Here is a 24,313-nt window from a genome sequence, read left to right as displayed (position 1 = left end):
ACAAATACCTTATCTCTCAATATGTGGGCTGTGCTTCCACTGCCATCTAGAAACTTGAGACTAAACTAGTTTGGTAGAATTAATAAAAGAATAAAACTTCTAATAATCTACTCCTGACTCAAACTTAGGGCACATTCTGTTCATCCCTTACTTTCTTAATGCCTTATTATACTGTGGACTTCTGTGGAAATAGATAATGTATGAAACCTTACATTATTCTGAGTGGCATTTAACTACTAAGCTGGCTTGCTGCAGCTGACAGAAAGTGGTTTTCATGCTATTTTAATATTTTTAGTGCCCTGTTGATTTTTCTGCCTTGCCTGTTGCTGCGCTTTTCTTGTGCTGCTTTTATTTGCAGTCCATTCTTGCAGTTTCCTGTAAATTTGTCAGCAAGAGGAAGTGCTCCTGCTGCAGACAGAGCTCAGCCCTGTGGTGAGACCCTGTGGTGAGTTTATACCAGCAAGGACAGCATTCTGCCAGCTGTGTTTGTGTCCTGGCATCCCATTAACTCATGATTACTAGGATTGCTTTGGGCTGCCAGCAAGAGCTGTTCCTGACAGTGGCTGACTTCCTCAGCAGCCCTGCTGGAGTGAAATCCAAGTGCTGGTTTCAGATGCTTTGATTCTTGCTTTAAGGCTGAGTGATAGCTATAGCATTAAAGAAATGGAGTATCTCTTTTGGAGTGAAATTCTCCCTAGGCTAGCTTGGTGCAAGGCTGCTTCTCACCACTGATTTCGTGGGGACAAATGAAGATTAATCTGAAAACCTTATACCAAAGGTCCATGCATAATAGAATTTTGCTTTGTGAAGGAGGATATATTTAATACTCTTTCACTTCCCTGGCAGACATGGCAATCAAATTCATAAAGTTTTCATGTCTTTTCCGATTCCTTATTTACAGTTTTGAAATACTATCCTTCTGGTGAATATTTGGTCCAGAAAGCTAAACTGAATTTTCAGTCTCCCAGAACTGTGACACATCTAAACTTTGGTTGTTCCTTGGTGGAACACTTGCTCTTGTGTGTGTGTGTGAATTGTCTTCTGTTCTGATTCTGGGAACATCTTGATAGTGTTGGAAATCACCAGAGAAGTCGAAATGGGATCTTGGAACTTGAAATGAAGAATTCTGCTGCATTTCTGAGTACTAAAATGAAGAAAGAGAGAGCACAGCATGAGAAAGGTTAGAGGTGAAAAGCAGTTCCTCAGGAACATGTGTTGGATGAAGGAGGCATGGTTTAATGAGGCTGTTGGAGCCAAAGAACATGGCACTAGAAGTTGTGGAGTTTGGAGGGGAAAACCAGGAGTGAGGTGTTCACATCAGAAAAGGGAAAGAGGAACTGAGGGGTTTTTTCCAGTGTTGCATATACTCAAGTGCTGTCATTCTAAATCTATTTTTTTACCAAGTTAGAGAGACAGCTTGCAAAGATGCTAATGCAGACTTAGCAGAGTATGCTTAGATAACAGAGCTGAGGGAGGAAAGACAGATTTAGGGCAGTGTGCCTTAAATGGGTAACTGATACTGTAACAAATAAAGCAAGTGAATTTAAGTCACAAACCACTGAGCTTAGTCCTCTGTAATCACTTTCTGTGTGACAAATCTGTCAGGCCACTGAGACAACTGGTATTGATCCTTATTAAAGAGGGATCTTGTGTTCTGATATGTGGATCCTTTTGGCTAACATTAGGTGTGTGGATTTATGGTTCAATTTCCTTTCCCATAGAGCCTGGCAATGGAAGGGATGCAAATGGGTGCCCTGTGGTGAAAGAGCTTTTTTTTCTAGCCCATACAGCTGGGAGCAGTATCTGAAATATTACTTTCTTTTGTGCTTTGACTGTTGGGTCATTTACAAAAAGAGATGTTGTATGGAGACTTCTTCCTTCTATTTTGGGATCCGACTCATGTCCACTTCCTCAAAAATATATGAAGTAAGCTTTGCCTGACATAATTATATATGTTTCATCCATCACTCTGAAACTTGCTAGTTGATTTTGTCTTGTTCAAACTTTTGAGCCTGGAATGTTTTTAAATTTAGACAAATCAATGAAACACTTGAATCCTTTTAAGAACTCCAGATGAACAAAAGTGTAAAACAATGACATTTATTCATTATCAGTTGGTGATACTTGTGAGCAATTGTGCACTCTTGAATTTGAATTTTATTGTCTTTTGTGGTTTGTGTAGCATTAACTGTACAGGCAAGACTTGCTCTAAAGCATGTCTATGCTGCAGAATTTTTCAGGATGGCTACTTTGATTGTCTAGGGTTGAAGAGGGAAAGACAAGCTCCAGCTGTGGGGGAGAAAACTGATTAAATACAGTTCTGTGGGGCAGTGCAAATACCTGAGGCACAGGCTCTTCAGGAGCACAGGCAGCGTTTCTGAGCTGTGTCTCTGCCCGTGTGGGAGCTGGAGCACACCAGGAGAAAAAAGGACCATTTTCTTTTTCTCCCCTAGGAAAGTGGTTGATTGAAAGGTGAGTGGGAAGAAAGTGAGCGCTGGAAAATCCCCTCTGCTCTCTAGCTCAGTGCCTGCCAGGCGTTTGAGCTGTGTGGGAATTGATTTATAACCTCCCTGGGAAGCTGGGAAATCTGACAAAGAGAGCGCTGCCACTGACAGCGGGGAAACAGGAAGTGACAAAGGAAACAAGTCATTGCCTCGGCGTCACTTTTGGCCACAGAGCACTGCAGATGCACGAGCGCTTGGGCCAGGCTTGCTTTTCCTTTTGTGTGTTGGGCAGACGGCAGCTACAGCTGTGGCTTTCAACCTGGGGGTACCCAGAGGTGGGAGAAGCGCAGGGATGGTCCTGCCATGCCTGAGAGGGGTCAGAAGTTGTTAATGGCTTTGTCATCACAAAGGAAACAATCATTCGGTGGAACTGGCTGCAGAAAAACCATGTGTCGGTCAGACAAGGGCTCCAGGTTAGTGCTTTTGTGGCTTGTGTTTCTGTTATCTTGTCTCCTGCAGGTCAGAGCAGACTGCAACTAAGAGTAGAATATGGTATCTGAGCTAAAATACTTTTAGCTGAACTAAAATACTTTATCGTTTCATTTTCTGCATGAGTTAAAGAATTGGAGTGGGAAGAGATTAGTTGGGTGTTTGTTTTGAAAACTTGTCAGAAAAGAAAAGCAAGTTGAAGCAAGTTAAAGAGAGTAAATTTAGTTTTACAGTGTATCTCAGTCAGGCTTATTTCTCTGTTCCCTTTGTCCTGTAAGATTTTTTTTTTTTACTTCAGTGTTTGTACTGTGCTATTAATCTTTCTGAGAGAGTATTGTGAAAGGGGCTGTTGGAGGTATTAAGAAATGGAATGTGTAACCAAAAAAAGTAGGAGAGATATGGAAAAGTATTTCAGAAGTACTGGAGAATGGTTAATAAATAGACAAGAGACCTGATAATTCTGCAGAAAGCAGTTTTAAGAACAAATGATAAATGTTTAGATGCTTGAATCAGAGAAATCATTCTAACTCAGAATTGCTGAGGATATAGGGGAAACTTCTCCTGTTCTGCAGTGTGTAAGGCTGCCTCATTTTTGGTAAAACCTGATACTTCAGTCTCCCTCTGCATGATTTGAGAAATACATTCATTTCTGTAAGTTATGTATTATATGTGTCATGTTATTTGCAAGTTATATATTCAGAAGTAAACTAGCATCTGGCTTAGTTAGGTATTACTTCCATGTAAAATTTAAGGACTAGAGGTTATGAGATTGCAGTTGTAAAAGTTCTCAGATGTAGTTGGCATAGAGAGCGTTGTTACAAATTCAGATCAGGTTTACTTTCTGTACTGCAGCTTTGGAGGCTGTTTTTTTGGTTTTTTCTAGCATGACCAAGCAGGGCCAGATCATAAATATTATTATAACAAGTGAAAACTTTTAAAGCAACTGTTGGCAGCTGTAGTCTCAGAGAAGAGGGTAATATTTTTTTGCCTATATACTGCAAAATGTGGAGAGGATCACATCTGCCATAGATTCTGCTGAAGTTAAGCAAGAACTGAGGGCTCTTCCAGGATGCAATCCTTAATTGAATCAACTTGTATTTGCTCTAATTGGGATGAACTCCAATAGCTCTTAGGGCCAAGAGGGGTAAGTGCTCTTCTACAATGTAATCCAGATTTTTAACCTGGCAGAATTTTACTTTTACTCATGGAGGGACTTTCAGCCTGTAAAGTTATGCCCTAGCCTTCAATCTAGCTGTTCTCTATCCACTGAGTTGAGGGATAGATTAAAATTGCTTCCCAGATGTATACATTTACTTGCTACACATTAACAGAAGTCTGCTACCCATTCAGAGTTTGAGTTTGGTAGCAGTACTATGATTCAGAAAACACTTCTGCATCTGACTGGCCCTGTCCTGGTTGCAAGATGAAGTGTGCAAATTCACTTTTATTCATGAAGTTTAACTTTCAGGGTACTGTGAAATAAAAACTGGCTCATTGTGATAGTGTTTGAGAAAAGTATACTGATGTGATAGACTTGGGCTGACTTTACTGACACATTAGCAATACACTGCAAATTGGTTTGGTTTTCAGTCTGGTGGACCAGTTTGTATATAAGAAGCAGTTACAATAGTGATTATATAAGCTCTGTATCATGCTCCAGAGTGTTGATTGCACCATTCTGTCTTTCCAAAAGCACCCTTGAACGATGAAGCACATCCTAGAAACTGCTGTTCTACTATTTCTGCTGCTACACTGCAGGGCCTTTCATCTCCCTCCCAGGCATAGAATTGTCACAGGGATCACCTGAGAAACAAAGTGATGCAAGACCTTTCCCTGACTGCTGCCATCCTCTTGTTCAGAGGGTTCCATTCCGAGGGGGAGAAGATTAATTCAATAGCCACATGCAGTGGGTTTGGGACTTGGTGGAAAAACTGATTAAAAAATTAAAAAATATGTATCCAGCTCCTTGGTGAGTGAGAAGAGAAATAAAGTGTGTAGCTACTACTAGAAGCTTTCACCAAACAATGCATGGGGGATGTTGCCTTCTGTCCTGCCTTCTGTGACAGGACCAGTGTCAGAAGGAGCTTTGGCTGCACTGAGTGAGCCCTTTCTGTTAATTTGGTTGTCAGCCCTGTGGAAGAGGCTCTCCAATGCACCAGAGGTGAAAATCTGTAAGGGGGGCTTTGGCTTGTAGTGTAAGAACGTGACTGCATAAGAAACAAGTGGGAAATGTCCCTCTGTTCTCAGTAATGCCAAAGTTAACAGTGACTGCTGTGGCACCTACCTGGTAATGCAACATCCTTCTGTTCTTGATGTAATCTGTTAAAGAAGTTAGAACAGGAATATCAAGAGTTGAAGAACTATTCAGTGAGCTAAAAGCCACCATACTATAGATGCTAAGACCACAGAAATCTTTGAGCTTCCATTTTTTCCTTCTCTCCCACCCCTACAATAAAGATTCTGAAGTTAGATTTGTGTTGACAGCTTTTTCCCAGCAGTGTGATGCAAAATAGCAACATCTGTCCTTACAGAACTGTTTTCTACAGTCAAGAAGAAAAATCTGACTAGGTCTAGAGTCAAAGTACTTAAATGCATTTTAGCAGCATAAGTGAAAGATTTCATCTCAGAATATTGAAGTCTTCCCTAAGTGTCTACTATGTTCCTGCAAATGAAGTGCTTGAGGAGTGCACAGATATGATGGGGAGTGTTATAAGCCACACTGAAATCCAGATAATAGGCTTAGTTGCCTCTAAATCTGTTGAAAAGCCTGGTGCATTAGGTGGGCTCTTTAGTTCATGTAATCTGTACTTGATGTCATAGATTTCAGCTGTGTCTCCTTTTACTCACTTCTTTTATTCACTTAGCTGGGCTGGGGAAGTTCCACGTTTTGGTCTCTATTTTCAGGACTGTTTTATAGTAAGTAGCCAAAAATAGGAATTTTTTTTGAAAAGGGGAAGCAGAATCTGATACTCAGCTGTCCTTTCCTGTCAGGTAAATCCCATAGTCAGCACACTGTAGAAATGGATTATTTTTTTTCTCTGTTTCCTTAGTTTTCTTTCTTGTCTGCCTTAAGATCTGGCTTTTCAGGCAGAGGAGATAATGCCCATCCAGACATGCTTTAGTGAGTAGTCTGACTGGTGCACTCTCCTATAGAAGGCAAACATGACCAGGACAAATATTTCTGCTTTCTGTATTTACCTAGGGCATCATATACTTAGTGCCAGTGTTTGACTTTGGCTTCCTAGAAATTTCAGCTTACTGGTTGTTTTGGATAACTTCTCTGAGACATTTAACTCTGCCCCTTCTGATAGGTTTTCAGCCTACGTACAAAACATTGAATTAGCTTCACACCATGCACTGGGTGCTTCAGTCCTTTCTTTCGTTCTTTGTAGTAAAGATACAGAGGATTGGAAGACCTAAGATGAACATGAAACTCTTGAATGGCATTGAGACTAACGTTGGAAAAGTAGCATCAGAATATATTCATCTGAATGAAAAGGTTTCATTTTTGCTTAGTCTATTTATTGAATGTAACTAGAAACAGACTGAAGTAACTTAAGTTCTAATGGTTAAACACTGTTGTGTGAATTCTTAAAAGAATAAGCCCAGGAGTTGCCTTTGCAATCCTTATTTCAAGGAAATCGCTCTTAGCAGTGTTCATGTGGTTTGGCATCAGCAGCCAGCTGGGTAACACTCTCCATTTCCCTCACTTCAACTTTTCTGCAAGATGTGGAGAAATAATTTGAAGGATTTAGCGGGGCAGGGGGAATGTTAGCTTCTGCTACTATTTTTTGATTTTTATTCTTAAAAGCTTAAAATACGAGAGTAGCTCCTGTTTGGACATATTGCTGTTGCTAGAAATTTTTTGAGGAGGAGGAAATAACTCAGCTTGGAAAGATCTCAGTCATGTAATAAGAACAGGGAGGAAACAGCAGAAGGAAGGATATAGCTGAGTAGAACAAAAGCAACTTACTTTTTGGTGAGCAGGAGGTCCAGGGGGAAAATTGGGATACCATGGTGTCTTGGCGTGTCTGCTATGGGAGCCTTTTTAGAGCCTTGGATCCCATCTTCTCTGGCTGTGTCTGCTTCATAACACTGGAGACCAAAACCTAATTTTTTTGATTAAGTCTTCTAGGCTGCCTAGAGAATTTAATTTAGTTTAAACTCTCCTGGTAGAAATTGCTGGGAATTTCCACCCTTTCCCACACATGCGTCATCACCAAACAACAAACAGATCTAAATCCTGAACTGATCCTAAATGCAAGATCCATTAACTTGCATTTCTGTTTTCCCTAACCCATACAATGGATACACACTTTGCTGTTGTACCTCAACAAATCTGAAACACTTCCTTATTCTTTTCAGAATGGAAAAAGCTATCAGGTTGGAGGGGCAAGAGCTTGGGTAGGGTGGGTGTTGTGCTGAGACTTGGGTTCTGTGCTGAGCCTCACAATTTACATCCCTTACTGTCCCTTTTGGGAAAAAGAGAAACGTAGAGGATCCATTAAATTTCAGTCCTGCACTGCAAGCTAAACCATCGTTCCTTTATCAGAAACTAATTAACTGGAACTTCATTAGTTTGCCTTTTACCAGCAAAGGTCTCTAGCCCTACATCTGAAGGTAACAGACCCTTTTATGCCTAGGTCAAAATTCCCATTCTATTCATATGTGATTACTTTTCCCCATGACACAGTAGGATTTTTAGCCTAGTTCTGTTAGTAGTTGAAGAAAGAAAGGGCTCATATTGATATATCAGAATAAGTTGCTACCTCAGAAACGAATCTATTTGGTTTAAGATGACAGCAGAAAGACTGCCAACTGCAGAGATGCTTGGTGGAGCATTACATAAATAATTGATACATAAATCAAAAGGAAGCCTTCAGGAATCTGAGAATACCTTCATTTGCACAGTATGCTGTCACATGTAACGTACAGTATGAGATTACATACTAATCCTTTTAGTTAAAGAATTAAGAGTTAAAGAATAAAACATGTAAATATCTGGAGTAAGTAGTATTGGATGCTGCAGTTACTAAACCTTGACTTGATTCCCTTGTTGCACAGAAAATGACATTTTCTGTATATACGTGTGTCATGTGGCACTTGGGAGAAGAAACCAATTTTATTTCCAGTCACCTGCCTGATTAAGTCTTGCTGTGTTATCTGGAGTATTTTTAAAACATAAATACTTAAGCAATATTAACTAAGCACTTTTTCTTTGTTTCAACAACTGTCAATCACTTTTGAGAGCTGTATAAAAATAAATCGGGGCTTTTTGCACCACGTTTTTTTATACATTACAAAGTTCCTGGAATCTTTGAACACCCTGTCTGTGTTACATTCTTGAGTGCTGAACCACATTAGTTGTTTGGAAAGCTTGTTTAAGGAAACAAGCTTTGCTTCTCAGTACTCATTCCTTAAAGTAAATCTGAGTTTTAAACTGTTTTTAATTATTCTAAATTGCAGAATGATGGCCTCGCAGGAGCAGGCCTGGCCAGTCCCAATGAAGGCAATCGGAGCACAAAACCTTCTGACAATGCCTGGAGGAGTCACCAAGTCAGGGTATCTTCATAAAAAAGGAGGCACCCAGCTGCAGATCCTGAAGTGTAAGTTGAATGAGGTATTAACTAAATTACATGTTTGAAATGCTTGCCTCTGGGCCCAGTAAAAGATTTTGTGTTAGCAGACTGTTGAAGCTGTTTTTCTACTTTGTATTGGAATATAATTTTACTGGAATATATGTATGAAAGACTCATATTGAAAGATTTTCCTTTAATTGTTTTGCAGCTTTAAATCTTAGATAATATAAGTTGGGGTTGATTTTATTTGCTTGTTTAGTTCTCTTGTCAAGTCTTTCACAAGTAAGAGTTTCAAGACAAACAGATTCCCAGGATATGTATCTTTTCTGAAAGAAACTAGTACTCAGCTTTTTTTTTTTTTCCAGTTGGTTATTCTGTACTGGAAAAAATATTCCCATCTCCCACTGCTGTTGTGAAATGGAATTTTCTCACTGCCAACATTGGGCTGTACTTAATAACAGTAATTTCTTCTGAAATCAGTGTCTATTTACATGGGGAAAAGTTCATATTTTGGGTTTATATATGTGCTATTCATTTGGTATCCCTGTTTATACTGAAATGATACTTACATAGTTAAGGACAAGGATTTCTGCCTTTGATAAAGGAAGGAGTATTGACCTCTTCTGAAAAAAGAAAACAGGATCTCATTTTATTTGCAGGATTATGTACTTGAGGTGAAAGAAGAGAGGGAGATAATGGTTTGGGGATGGATGTAAATATGTGTTTGTATCCTGTGGCTGCCTTACTGCTATTGTTTATTCCACAAATAAAGGAGCACAGGTGGAGGTCAGGCCTGCAGTCTGAGGCTTCTTTTGAAGTTTTCAGATCAGCTGCCTCTCATGTGAGGGAATCCAAGATTACCCTTAGTGCTGAAACTCTGCAAATGGACAGCTTCACTGTGTGACTGATCATCAGTGAGCTGTCACTTAACTTGTTTGTGCTTGTTTACAGTGACTCATATGATTACTAAGATCTTAAACTGTAGTTCTACACATGCCAAGAGGTTCTAGTTGTTCTGCTGCCCTTGGATTTATATTTTGATCGCTTTTTGTTCTTTCAGGGCCACTGAGATTTGTGATTATCCACGAGGGATGTATTTACTATTTTAAGAGCAGCACATCTGCATCTCCCCAGGGTGCATTTTCTTTGAAAGGTTACCACAGGTAAGTGCCAAGGAAGTTGTTAAACACCCAAGTTCCTCTTACCTAATGCTAAGGGCTCTGGGTTTCATTTCTAATGAAGTTAAACACAGCTACATCTGTTGTTTGGGTTAAGAATTGATCTCAGATTCCAAGAAATTTATTCCTTTCAAATTGTATATATGACATTTCCTGTGCTTGGTGAGTGGACAGCCTTTTTCTGTAATTTAACCAGTAAAGCTGTTTGAATGGCAATGGCCTTGCTCCTGTTACTGATTAATGCAGACTGCACATGCAGATAGATTCTTTCAGACAGACCTTCTTTGTTCTGTAGGGACCAGAAAGGAATCAGAAGAGAAAATTTATGGAGTTACTTGTTCAGCAACTGTAGTTAGTGATGAAACTGTATCAACTACAGAGTGCTAAATAAGAGAATGCATGTGCAAAGTATCTGATTCATTTCACTACACATTTTTAATCTTAATATTTACTTTGCAAGTTGAAGACTGAAATATGTGACTTTCAAGTTAGCCAGTACTGTCAGAATCTGAATGCAGCAGAAGCACAAGGCCTACTAATACAAGTCCAGCCTAACTTTAGGGAATTCCTGTTGAAACTGATGCTAAGAAAGGTTTAGTGAGAAAGAGGGAATGTAGAGAATTATCATTGTGTTAATCCTAACCACTGCAATTTTATGGTATTTGTATATCTTGTACTGTATAATGTTCTCAGAGTTGTGGAACAAGGAATTGCCTTTTCTTAGATGACGAGAGCTTTTCTAACAGTGCACGACAATGTCATGTTTTTAAGGGAATGCACTTGTTAACATTGTAGCTAATTAAAAATTCAAGATTAATTTGTAGAAGAAACCCACACTGTAATTTTGTCATGACACCAGCTTCTGCTATCCACATGAATATGAACAATACCATGGAATCTGTAAATGCTGGAGACTGTTCATTCCTTTTTATGTATCTTCATTCCAGCAGCTTTGTAGAGACCTTGGTTGGAATAGGGACCAGGTCTTGATTAGTATAAGGCACAGAGAAACATTCTTGAAAAAAGAATTTGATCTGAAGGCATTGTTAGATTGAGTAGTTGCATAAGGGGTTTTTAGGTTTTTCTTCCCCCTAGGAGCCCCAAATGAAGAAATTCCTTACACACACACAAAAAAGAAAGTGGTTAAGTTATGCTTGCTTTAAACTAATAAAAAATGTGCAAGAAAGTGTTTATAAGGGAAACGTGTAAAAATGAAGTTTGTTTTTATTATTAGTTTTTTCGTTTTTTCATGGGAAATGTGTTTTGATTTCCCTTCTGAAATAGTGACTTCTTGAAATAAGGGCCACAAGCACCCTGTGTACCTCTTGCAGTGTGTGATGCTTATGAATGAGTGTGATTCATTAACTCTTGAACAGGTCAAAGCAGCTGTTTATAAAGGTCTGGCTGGTGAATTAACAAGTGCTCTTCCTTTTGCATCGTCCCTTCTACCACACCAATGGAGAAGTACTGCAAATGAACAAATGGGGATTTCTGTGGTGGTTTTCTGGGCTTGGGGATATTTTCCACAAGGCAAAACTGGTCAATGAAACTGCTTTCTGTCAGTCTTTATGCCTTGTATAGCAGCATTAGCTCTAGATGAAGGTGTTTCTGTATTGGTTGCTCTGTTTCTCAGGGTGATGCGGGCAGCTGAGGAGACAACATCAAGCAATGTGTTTCCTTTCAAGTTAGTTCACATAAGCAAGAAGCACAGGACGTGGTTTTTTTCAGCTTCTTCTGAAGATGAAAGAAAGGTAACTTTCTTCTTTTGCAAAGAGAATCCTGGACTTCCCTAAAATCTAAATGAACTGGAAATGCAGCTGAAATTTGCATACCTGGTTCTTTGGGCTCCTCTGAAAATCATGTCTGAAGTTTTAACTATTAACTTAATGTTAATTCAACTTGTAATTTAGGGAATGGCTGTGACATACTAGCTAGCATGGGTTTCTCCATATTTCATAAATATTCCATATTTATTTTTCATCAAGGAAAAAGTAATGATATGTAAGACTTTGATAAATTCTGAAAACTGTTCAGTGAAATCTCTCACCTGTAAACATACTCTGAATATATATCTGGCTTTAGGAATAACAGCATGAAATTTGGCAACTGAAAATTTAATACCTCAGTAGGTTCCTACAGCATTTTAGATAGTCAAAACATTTGACTGCTGAGTCTTTTCAATAAAAAAGCAATGGATAAATACTATTTCAATGTATGTTCCCTGCACAGTTACTCTGATCTTACAGAGGACAAGATACATCTGCATTTAATGATTTAAAAATTGATGTGTTGAATGTTGTATTTTTATTTTTGTTTAGAATTGGATGCTATCCTTGAGAAGGGAAATTGGCCACTACCATGAGAAGAAAGAAATAATAACAGAATTTAGGTATAAACCCTTATTCTTTATTGGCTTTTTATCCCTTTTGCACTTGCTCTTTACAGTGCTGTTTTAGGCTTTTTGCACCTACAAGTAACTTCCTGTTAAATAAGAACAGGCACAGTAAGACCCAAGAGGAAAATCCCTTCCCAATTTATACTTTAAAGAACATGAAGAAAAACCCAAATTTTTAAACAAAGAGCACTTTCAATATCAGCTTTGTGTAAAAGAAAGGAAATCTTTTAAAAGACAACAACAACATAGCTGACTGTTAATTGGGAAATAGGAACAGATTGTTTCTGCTTTTCCAGCATTCTGTTCCCGTGCTGCAGTCCTGCTAAACAGAAGTAACTCTGTCTTTTCTCTTGCAGTGACTCAGGTTCTGATGCAGACAGTTTCTATGGCTCAGTAGAACGTCCCATTGACATCAAGTATTCCCACCATTCAGCAGATAATGAAGGTGACAAATTCAGACACTGATAAATAAGGCTTCTTTATTTCTTCTGAATTCTGCAGGAATTATTCCCATAGCTTAAGTAAATTGATCCAATTTGTAACTGGTGTTTTTTACAAGGTGAATCTCTAGTTTTAAATCAGCAACAGGTGTTCTGTTCTATTAACTGTTGGTACAAATAAACTAAAGAATTTCAGATCCTTTAAGGAGGTTAATTAAAAGTGAGGACATGACAGAAAGCCTGTCAGGTAGGCATTCACAGCATATTTCAGCAACTGAGCTCCTAGTCAAGAAATATGTTTGTGAAAACCAACATGAGAAACTTTGCCTTGAGGTTCAGCAGGGATCCTTTTCTTGGCCTTTCCCCATCTGCCCTTTCAGATTTCCAAGGGCAATGTTGATGGGAGCAAGTCCTCTCATTTCCTGAAAGGAAATTCCTGACTATTCTGCAGGAATGGTCTTGTAGGAAATCCGTTTCCATTGCTGCAAGCAGAGCAGCACAGGCTCATCAGCATTTCATGTGGGGTTGCAATTTAGTCCTTCTCATTTTATGGGAGGGGAGGCTTGTATGCAAGATGAATGATGATAAGAGGCCTGGTAGGAGTTTAAATTAGGGAAATTAGAATAACTGATTTGTATCAGATATGCTTACCCTTTTTAGGGCATTCCTCTGCCTGTTGTCCTTCAGGCTCCTCTTATAATCAATGATGAGAAATTACAGCCTAGAAGTAACATGTTTTTGTGGCTTGGTTATTCTGATTTACAGTTAAAGGCAGCATTGAAACCACTTAAGCCATTTGTTAATGGCACCACATGTTAAAAGCACATGTGGTGCTTTTTTTTGTTGTTGTTGTTGTTGCCAGACCAAGGCAAAATAATTAAATTTGTTTTGTAGATCACTAAGCTTGTTTAATCCTCCATATTGCAAAATCCTAAGTTTTTCTGTGGTAAGGTTAAATTCTGGGCGTTATTTTTTTTTTCCAAGTGCTTTTGTCAATGCATCCATGTAGTTGTGTCTCTGCAACTGATTTGAACTTCTCTCAGGAAGGCTGGAACACTAGAAAGTGTCACCAAAAAATTTTTTTTAACTTTTAAGTTGAAAAAAAATTTAATGTGCAGTGTACTTCATTTCCCTCTGTTATAAGAGATGGCTTTTTTAATTGACATGAAAAATTAAGGACACACCTAGATAGCAGATACGTGGATCAAAACTATTAATTTTTTTCACCTTTTTAGAAAAAATACCTTAAAAATATCTGTTTTAAGGAGCCCTAAGTACTTGATACTCTTTCTTAGGTTTCCTGGGTTCCAAGAGTATTTATTAGTCTGACACACTGATTTTTTTATCTGCAGATTACGACCAGGAGGAAGAGGATGAGTCTTATTTGCAGCCAGATACTTCTGACATAGTCAAAGATGGTAAGTGATTTCTTTGATTCCTCCCCTGAAAGGCCCCCAGTGAAGGCAATATTCATGTGGAATGCAAGGTTATTATTTTGTATTAGTCATTACTATTCCAGCTGGCAGAATAACTGAAGTAATGCAGAGGTATCCAATCTTGAGAGGTATTTAGGGTCAGGAGTTTGTAATAACAGCAGTAACCATTTACAGAAAGCATGCAATTTCTTTAGGGGGTGTTTTGTTGGAGCCTCCTGCCTGGGATGACCTGTATCTGGTCATCAGTCTGGAGCAGCAGTAATGATTTTAAGGAAAAAACAGATACAAAGTGAGAAGTCTTTGCTAAGCCATCCTAAGCCATGCCTGAAGAAAGATAGCAGGAGTTTATTACCTAGAACTTTCAGAGTTGTGCTGAAAGTTAAATGCTTACCCAGCCTGTTGAGTACTGTCAGACCCTATGCCAGTGAAATATCTTAGATCACACAGAAAATTGATTTGAGCGGTCTCATTTGATGACATGCTGTATTCCCCCTCAGTGTATCACATTTTTTATTTTTCTTTCTGCAGATATGGTGCTGCCCCCTGCATACCCACCTCCGCCCGTTCCTCATGTCAGGAAATCTCCCTACTCTGAAGCAAGGGCACATTCCTACTCTGGCAAACCAAGTGCACCAGTACCACCACCCCCCCCTAAGAGGAGCTTACCTGAAATCAAACTGGAGCCACCCCCTGTGCCCCCTTTACCTGTGTTCAAAAAGCCTGCAAGTGGCAAAGAGTCTCACCCGCTGCCCCCAGAGCCTGCGCCTCCAGCCCCGGTCCTTGCTCCTCCAGAAGCGTGTGAGAAGCTAAAAACCTTAAACCTTTCCCCACGGACTCCTCCTCCTCTGCCAGCCAATAAACCCAAGTTGTCACAGCTTGCTGAAAAGCTAGCAGACCCCAAAGTGCCAAGGGAACATGGTAAACCTGGACTGTTTGTGCCACCAGTGCTCCCGAAGCCACCTGTGCCAAGCCACCAGCCCCCTGCAGTCAAGCCCAGAACAGAAAAATCTTTAGGCCCCCAGTTACAGTAAGTATGAAAACACAATGCACTACTGTTTTTCAATCACTTATTAGTTAAGAAGTTTAGGCATACTCAGATTCATACCAACATCTGTGTCTCTTCCCTGAACCATCCCTCTCTGTGTTGTGCTTTTTTTGCCTGTTATTTGAAAATCTGCAGTGAATCTAGCTGATCTGGTTGGACCTGCTCTCTGCAGGAGCTTAGACTAAATCATCTCTAGAGGTCTCTCCTTACCCAAATTAATCTGTGGTTATCTAAATTAATCTGCAAGTACTGCCTCCAGCTCTGGGGCCCCCAAAACAAGAAAGACTGTTGAAACTGGTCCAGAGGAGGCCACTGAGCTGATCTGAGGGCTGGAGCACCTCTCCTAAGAGTACAGGCTGACAGAGTTGGGTTTGTTCAGCCTGCAGAAGAGAAGGCTCTGGGGAGACCCTTAGGACACCTTCCAGTACCTAAAAGAGCTACAAAAGAGCTGGAGAGGGACTTTTGACATGGCTATGGAGTGCTAGGACAAGGGGGAATGTCTTTAAACTGAAAGAGGGGAGGTGTAGGTTCAGATTAGGTGTTGGGGATAAATTATTTACTGGGAGGGTGGGGAGGCACTGGCACAGATTGGCACACAAACTGTGGATGCCCCATCCCTGGAAGGGCCATGTTGGATGGAGCTCCAATCAACCTGGTCTAGTGGAAGGTGTCCCTGCCCATGGCAGGAAGGTTAGAATGGTCTTTAAGGTCCTTTCCACCCTAAACCATTCTAGGATTCCATGATTTGGGGCTAAACTGAAACTTCAGTTCTAGTTTTGCTATTCCTTGAGTGTTTTGTGTATATTTGTTCTGCTTTCCTGAGGAGACATCCTTCAGTTTTCATTCTGTTTCTGCCAGGAGATCACCACCAGATGGACAGAGTTTTAGAAGTTTTTCATTTGAAAAACCAGCACTACCCTCCAAGCCAAGCCAACCTGATGATGACTCTGATGACGATTATGAAAAAGTAAGATGAAGCAGATGATCCATTCTAAAAGAATATTTTTTCCCTTGCTTATGTATACCTTTGGGAACATTTTAAGGGCTTTATTTCAGTAGAAGAGTAGTTTTCTAAAAACACGTTGCTTTGTAATATTTTTTTTAATTTCTTTTTGAGCTTTTGTGAATGCCTTGATAAGTTACAGAGTTTAAGATTGGATATAAAGGAGGAAGAAGCATAAAGTAAAGATTAAATCACCATTAATAATTTTAGATTATGGCTGTAGCTTATTTGCATAACAAGTTGCTAGGGTTTTGAGTTGTCATTGACTTAATGGTGATTTATTATCTTTATATTTTTTACAGGTTGGGCTGCCTGTTTCAATATTTCTTAATACCTCTGAATCCTTCGAAGTTGAAAGGTAAAATGTGATTTTAAAATAGTTCCTTGGAAGTCCTACAAAAACCTGTACTGGACTGTAGTCCAAAGATAATTCTGATAACTTGTATTTAAAGCATGCACTAAAATGTTTAATATGCAAATCACTTTCTAGAGAAGTTAGTTCAGTGCTGATATATCAATTGACAGATGAGAATGCAATGTGAGGCTCCATCTGGAGAGAAGGCTGTTTTGCCAGGATGCTGGATGGACCAGAGAGCCAAATGATCTGTGCTGCACTGCTGGTTCAGAGGTGCAGAACAGTGACTTTCTTTCAGCTATGATCTACTGTGAATTACTGCACCCAAACCAGATATTTATTTGTATTGAGAATTTTAGGACTGTAGGTATTTGATTTATCTGAGTGCTAATAACATGTCATGTACATGAATAATTGTAATATATGTCATTGTTTATTCTTTTTAGGATATTTAAAGCTAGTAGCCCACAAGGACAACCACAAAATGGACTGTACTGTATTAGGAACTCATCTACTAAGCCTGGAAAGGTAAATTGCAATTGCTGAGTCTAACCCCCAAAAAACTTCTTGATTGAGATATGCTGCATTTTATATATGTTAAAGTACTTAACAATTTAGATGTGGTCTTTTCTTAAAGCAAGCAAATATGAGAGAATCCCTATCATAATGTCAGTGATTGTAAAAAAAACTTTTTAGGCTGAATTTTAAGTAATTCCTTAATAATACCTTGACTTAGAAGAGCTTGGTAGCATAGACTGAATACATTGCATTTTTCTTTTTCAAGGTATTAGTTGTATGGGATGAACCTGCAGGAAAAGTGAGAAACTACAGAATCTTTGAAAAGGTCAGTAGCTGCACTACATTTGCATCTTTAAATTACATATGTCAGTGTGTATTAAAAGGGGGGTGCATATAGGTAAATATCAGAATTAACAAGTTCAAGTCGAAATTTGTTCCCACCTCTGACAGTAAAAATCAGGTGATTTACAAATATCTGATCTAGGATAAAAGTTCAAGTACTCAGATCTGGGCTTTCTAGTTGCTGTGTCATATATCATCATAAATTTCAGCCCTAGTCAAATCCTACTAAATTCCTGAGTTTAATTTGGACTTATTTGTGTGACTGACTAGTTTGCAGAGGAATAGTGTATTTGAAGGAACTTAGTTCTGATGATGATGTTCTGGCCCTTTTTCCTTTAGACACCTAGCTGGAAACATTACTGCCAATGCTTACATATGTTTTTGTTCTACAACAGGATGGCAAGTTTTACCTGGACTCAGACATCCTGTTTTTGAACATGGGAAGTTTGGTGGAATACTACAGCACTCATGTCTTACCCAGTCATGACAGCCTGATTCTCAGGTGTCCTTATGGTTACTCCAAGCCAAGGTGACAGGACAGCCATGGCTCAGTGACACCCTGCTGCCCCTGAGGACAGGACTCCTGCCTGTTGGACATCCCGCTGTTTGCACACGCAAACTGGGTCTGTGTCCACCTTTTATTATTCTCTCATAAATTGTCATGTAAATTCCATTTAATGAACTTCTGGCAAAACCTTAGAGTCCAGATCAGTGGAGTTTATGGTCTTTTTCTCTACAAAGATCTGAACTGATTGTGCTGTGAAAGCTGTCCAGGATACCCACACCTTTTCTAAAACTGCTGCTATCACTAATCTTCTTGGAATGTTGAAGATGAACGTGAACAAAGAAGTGATCTGAACACAGCTGATCTAGAAAATGGACGCTTCTGAAAGTATGTCAGCATTTATTTGTGACAGGAAATACTAATACTCTGACTTGGAGGTACTACTCCTAAAGTCAGCATTGGTGCTCAACTGAGATATTTTGTATTACTTGTATAGCTGATGTGTACATAATGAAGATTTCTGTGCAAATTATTTTATTTACTATAGGTAAAGATGATCAGGAAATGAGGCTTTTTTTTAAGCCACCTCTTATACCCTTGTACCTTCTGAGTACAGAAATCACTATCAGGTACTATCTGGCTGATATGGGTGTGGCACCCCCATACTGCTTCATGACATGCACTTCAGAGAAGTGTGGGACAATATTGATTTGGCTTTCATGGGAGCCCCATTGTGGGACAATATTGATTTGGCTTTCATGGGAGCCCCATTATCTGGTTCTGAACTGGAAGGGTTCCTGCCACTGGTATTTTTAAAAGGAAAAGAGAAAGGGCTACTTCAGATTTTGGGGGAAGGGAAGGGAGCCATTTGAATGCTCCAAAATCCAACTAGCAGTTTGATCTCATGTTGCCATAGTCAAAGTTTCTTTAAAAGAAAGCACAAAAAAACACCTGAAACCATGATTTTGATGCTACTATCAGTCCAAAAATCTTTGTGGTCACACTTTGCTGTCAGCCAGGTACATTTTTTCTGTTCTAGGGCAAAACACACTACCCTAGTCTGCTACCAAGACTTCTTTTATTATTAAAATTTCTACTCAGTTTGTAGTTGCATGCAAAACAAAAATCCCTCTTTAATCTATTGTCAGTGATAGACATTACCAGGGTGCTTTTAACATTTGTTCCCTAATATTTTGGGGACCGGTATCCTAAATCCAAGGGCTTGATATTTATGCTAAAATTACTCTATTCCTGAATTTTAATATGGAGGAGAAATTAATTTTAATAACCTCTTAAGTAATTCTGTTGATCCAGAAATTGTCATAATGGTCTCATACTCTAATAATGTTTACAAGACTTGTAATAATAGTAAAAAAAAATCTGCCACTCCTGAAACAGGAGAAGGTATCTAGTTTTTATCAGTCTGAATTTGTATTCATAAACTTTTTTTCCTTTAAAAGTTTATACATGGCCATTTTAATCCTGTTACCATTAGATGGTCACAACTTTAAAATCATAACAAAACTATTACAGAATAATAGTTTTCTTTTTATGAAAACAATAAACCAGGATTTAGTCCCTAGGGAATTTTTCTTACTAATCAGATGGAATATGAGGATCATATACAGGAATTGAGGCAGGAAATTCTGCCTCCATCTTTTTCAAGAGACACAGACATACATAGTATCAGTCTTTTGATCTCTGTTCCCACCGTAATAGGGCTTATGTGTGTACAGAATGTGAAGTACTTAAAATTTAGATTCTCTTGAATGTTGGATATTTTTAAGTTTATTCCTTTTATTTCACATTAGTGTCCCTGTGATGCACCATCCTGACATTGATCTCTCTAAAGAAGCTCAGCCAAGACAGCATTTAAAAAACTGATTTGGCAAATAGTTTTATGTATATCAGAGTAAGTTCAAGTTTCTTGCAATATTCACACCTGTCTACAGAGTAAGATTTTCTCTATCTGAGAATAATTGAATTCATTGTGTCATGACAATGTTATTTATAGTATGCTCTCTTTGGGGCCCTATTCAGATATTGGATTGTTTGCTCAACTTATACTCAGAAGATTTTTAAATTGTAAACATCCATTTAAACCATAACACACACTCTTTACCTGTGTAATACAAGAGTTGCAAATATGTAAATTTTTGTGTAATTCCTTTTTGTATCTAATTGTATAGATTTCTGAAATGGATAAACTTTCAATGCCACTCCACCTCATTTTGTGCAGTTGTCTTTAATTTGATTGGGGGGGGGGGGTTCTGATGCTTTTGTTTGTACCTGAGTTCTAATAGTGGAGTTAGAGGAATTAATTTTCAGTACCCCTCAGAAGCAAATCTTCATGTTCTAAACAAATCTGCAATCATTTAGACTCTTTCTTGCTCTTGCTCCTACATACTAGTCTAGTCTGTTTTATAACAAATCAGGTGAGTTTTTGGTGTTTGTAGGGAGGAAGGACACAGCCACAATGCGTGGCTCAGTATGTCTCCTGTATTTCTCACAAGTCTGCCTCTCCTCATTCCTTCACCACAAAGCAGCCTTTGTGTCTACAACCTCCTACAAACTCCTTAGCTTTAAAAAAAATAGTTTGTGGGGGATTGTAAAAGCAGAATTTGATGTGCATAAAGAATGTAGTTAATGAGTTTTCTAATATCAAGTCAAAATCATAGTTTGGAAAAAGTCCTGCCTCCTGGACTGAACCTCCAGATAAAAGTATTACAGGTCATGTTTGGATGAGGATTGTTGTTATAGGAAAAAAAATTAGAGGGCTTTTGAAAATAAAACAAGGGACAATCAATGGCAGCATGTCATAAAAAGTGAACCAATATCCAAACAATTTTTCTACGACAATAGAGGTGCTTTGTGTCAGCAGTCAAGCTTTCCCCACCTCAGAACTTCAGTTTTCACAAGAAGGTGAATAAGTAGCAAGAGTATTTGTGGCCTCAAGTGGCTTCATCCTTTGGAATGTGTGAAAGGGCACTGAAGATTTCAGGAGCTGAAAGTGTGATTATGTAGAATTTGGGGACATCTGCTGGTCAGCCTGTTCCACACAGGGATCCACACAACAGGAATCCAGCAGCTGAGCGTGTGTGTGGAAGTCATTTGGGACAAATCAATCTTAAGTGACTTCAGATAGAAGCTAGAGATCAAAGCTAACTTCAAGTAGAAACTTAATAGGCTGGGTCTTTGAAACTTAAGACTCTTCTGGCTTATTTGCCTCAAATAAGTAACAATATTGTTTTGCAGAACTACTCATCTGAATGTCTTCTAACCTAAAGAACAAAGAAATAATTTAAACACAGAAGGATTAATTTATTCTTAAAATATACATTGAGGTAGAATTTACATAGTGGACATCTGAGCATCACCTAAATTTATGCACATCTTGAAATATTAGGCAGCTGTTCTGAACATTAAATACTTCACCTAGCAGCAAGCAAATGCTGCAATAGTTTCCATCTTATGAAATACCTCCTTGAAGTCAAAGAGGGGTTTTTTTCTTAACAGTGGGAATGCTTGAGATGGCCACAATTACAGACCCCGAAATGGGAGAGCTTATAGTCCTTTTACGAAAGTACCAAAAGATCAAATACCAAACACTACTAGAACTCCTAGATGGAGAGCTCACTTTAAAACTGGATGGGCTGAAGTGATTATGTTCAGTGGGCTTCAGGTATGGAGTAAGCCTTGGAGCACAGCCACCTCCAAATCTATTCCTTCAGGGTTCCCATTCCTGTATTGTAATTCCAGGATGGTCATTACCATCCCTCACTTGTACCTTCCTCCTTATAGTATCCAGTTCCCAGGAAGGGGTAATTCAACCTCTCAGGCTGATGGCATGGGCGTGTAATCTTGGAGATATCAAAGAATCACTTCTAATGTGGTTTTACTCACACATATCTCTCCTGGAGTTGGTTTGCACAGAAATGACAGTGATAAAAAACTGGACATCTAAAACAATATATTAGATCACTGGGTATCTAAAACAAGGGAAAGGCATTTAACCCTTTGAGTTACCATCTTCCCTGCCTTTGAACAACCACTTCATACAAGCTCCTGCTGGGCACTATCCCACCACAGCTGGTTCTTGGACTGGCTGATGTGCACTGAAATTCTAGCCTGGACAGCCTTTTGCATCTGTACTGAAGGCCAGTGATATGAAAGGGCCACCAGAGCAGCCCAGAAAACAGGAGAGTCTGTCCCATGGAAAGGTATTAAAGGATTTTATTACAGGGCTAATATGGAAAGGTGCTCCAGCTGTGGCTTCACAAGCTGTTTTAGGCTCCATTAATTATGTTGTGCTTTAATTTGCATTAATTTGCACTGTGCTACCATTCATGCTGATTTATTTTTCCAAGAAAATGACAGTCACACCCTGACCATGGGAGTACTGCTGAAAATGTGCCATTTAAAAATTAAGTGTGAGTTTAGGGAATTAAAAATTTGATATTCTAGTATTACAAAGCTTCTCTCAAGATTAATTAATGTTCTCCTGTATATAATAATTAAAATAGTAACTACCTTTAAATATTTTTCTTATGCTTCTCAGCCCTCCTTCTTAGTTTGAACTTGCCCTGGTATGTTTTTCCTTTCACTGTTTTACCCTCTTGAGTCTGCTTGTAGTTCTAAAGTTAGTTCAAAAGTTATAACTTCTTTTAATGACATTTTTCCTTCTCCTCCTACTAAGGATGAAGATGTCATTACAGAGCAGCTAAAAACAACTTCAGCTGCTCTAGTCACACTGGAATTCATGTACAAGCAGCTAGCAGAGAACATACAACTAGAAGGCAGATGATATTCAGGAAGTCATACATGTTGCAATTAAATTAATTGGTTTTACTTGGAAAAGCATTTTGGAAAAACAAGCCCTAACCTTCACAAAGACTATTGCAACATTAAAAGAGAATGTTGGTTGCTGGAGTTCCTTTGTGTAAAGCAATCATTGCATCTTTGGTTCTGTTTAACTGCAACTGCTGTTAGCCAGCCTGAACCACGCAGCTCCATTTACATCATTTACATTTTATCTCAATCATGTATAAAAATTTTTCCATGTCCCCTGAGCATAAAGTCAATATTTTTCCAACTTAAAGCCCAAAGTGGCCTCTCAGATTAAGATTGTATAAAATTTGGCAACACTTAGCCTATTCCAGCTGCTCTGCCCTTTTGCCCACCTGCTGTTTTGGTTCTCCTAATTTTTATTTTTTTCCAGCTCAAACAAACCTCAGATGTGTTTTTGTTTGGTTGTGGAGAGAGATGAAAGCAGACCAGTCCATGTATCTTTCTATTGAACCTACATTTAAATTGTTTCTACATGCTATTTTCAGTCCATTAGGAAAGTTTTCCTTCCTTGCCTAAATGAGTAAAATTCAAAAAAGAGCTCCCTCTGAAGAATAAGAATTCATGTACTTCAGACATAACCTTACATACAATGACCAACTTTAGTAATACTACAAATAAGCCATGAGATATTACTGGTGTTGTGCACAGCTGAAATGAAGATAACCCATTACATAACTTTGAAAAAGGCATTTAAATGCAATCATTTCAAAGACAAATCCCTCATGAGCTTTTCAGTAGTAATGCTGCGTGTGTGTAAGCTCCCTTGTCCCACTTCCAGCAGAGTCCTGGGTGCCAGTGAGAGAGCAGCACTCATGGGGCTGTTCTTGGGTATTCTGTACAGTTAACTTGTGTTTGTCCCCACACACCCTCCCAACACTCCAGCTCTGGTAGGACTGGCCAGGGACTGGCTTTTACTTTGCTGGCACAAGGAAGTTTTGCTGTTAAGACTATGAAGACCCATGGGAAAAGCCACAGAGAATTCACATACAGGCATTGCTTTATTTGGAGGATCCAGAACTTTTTCTGGGAAATGCAGTAGGTCTGGGTGAAATGAAGACAGATGATGACAGCAAGCAAACAAGTCCTGCCCAGTCAACAGACTGTCAGGACAGAACAGTTCTGGCAGGTCAGGAGAGAAAGATCCACCTTACTGCTACCTTACTATCAGGCCCAGTTTATAGGTGAGAAAACTGACCTGGAACTCAAGAATAAGTGGAATAAGTGCACTCCATATAAAGGAAAAGCTAAATGTCCTAATGCCAGATGTGGGACATCAGCCTAGTGCTGTGATTCTCTCAGGTAGCTAGAAGCTACCCAAGCATCAAGAAGTGTTAATGCCAGGTAAAGAGGTCAGGTGCATAAAAATAATTGTACAGTACTATTTTTCTGATATCAAGTAAAGCCTCTTGAAAATAATTTGTAAATTAATATATTCACATTGACTCTTTTATTTGAGATTCTGGGATGTAAATTGAGTCCAGTGCTGCTGCTGCTGGAGCCTGCTGAGGAGAACAGTTATTATTTGAAAGCCAGTAACCATTCTCCAGAACATGTGCAAGTGGAAGCCTACTGGCACCAAGCTTGCCTTGGTCTTTTTCCCAGAACTCTCACCAGCAACCCCAAATCCTGAAGGAATCAAATACTGCAGGCTGAAAAACACAGTGTAGTTCATGTTGCACCTTTTATTGTAGCTGTAATGCTGCAAACCCAGCTGGTAAGAGTTAACAAAGACAAG

The 24,313-nt window shown here is 39.0% G+C and overlaps 1 protein-coding gene across 1 annotated transcript; it reads left to right on the top strand.

Annotated features, from left to right (window-relative positions):
* The first annotated feature begins 2,780 nt into the window (after positions 1-2,780).
* SH3BP2 (SH3 domain binding protein 2) lies at positions 2,781-19,954 on the top strand. The gene is made up of 13 exons (XM_066549217.1): positions 2,781-2,917; positions 8,400-8,539; positions 9,573-9,675; positions 11,324-11,441; positions 12,009-12,079; positions 12,442-12,530; positions 13,878-13,943; positions 14,490-14,988; positions 15,865-15,973; positions 16,312-16,367; positions 16,811-16,892; positions 17,149-17,208; positions 17,621-19,954. Exons 1-13 carry the CDS (start codon positions 2,808-2,810, stop codon positions 17,756-17,758), a joined length of 1,641 nt encoding a protein of 546 aa, XP_066405314.1. The 5' UTR covers positions 2,781-2,807; the 3' UTR covers positions 17,759-19,954.
* Positions 19,955-24,313: the final 4,359 nt, after the last annotated feature.

The sequence above is a fragment of the Molothrus aeneus genome, chromosome 4, assembly GCF_037042795.1.
Source record: "Molothrus aeneus isolate 106 chromosome 4, BPBGC_Maene_1.0, whole genome shotgun sequence".
Taxonomy (NCBI): Eukaryota; Metazoa; Chordata; class Aves; order Passeriformes; family Icteridae; genus Molothrus; species Molothrus aeneus.
Note: the sequence above shows the minus strand (reverse complement) of the source record. Positions and strands in the feature narration are given on the sequence as shown.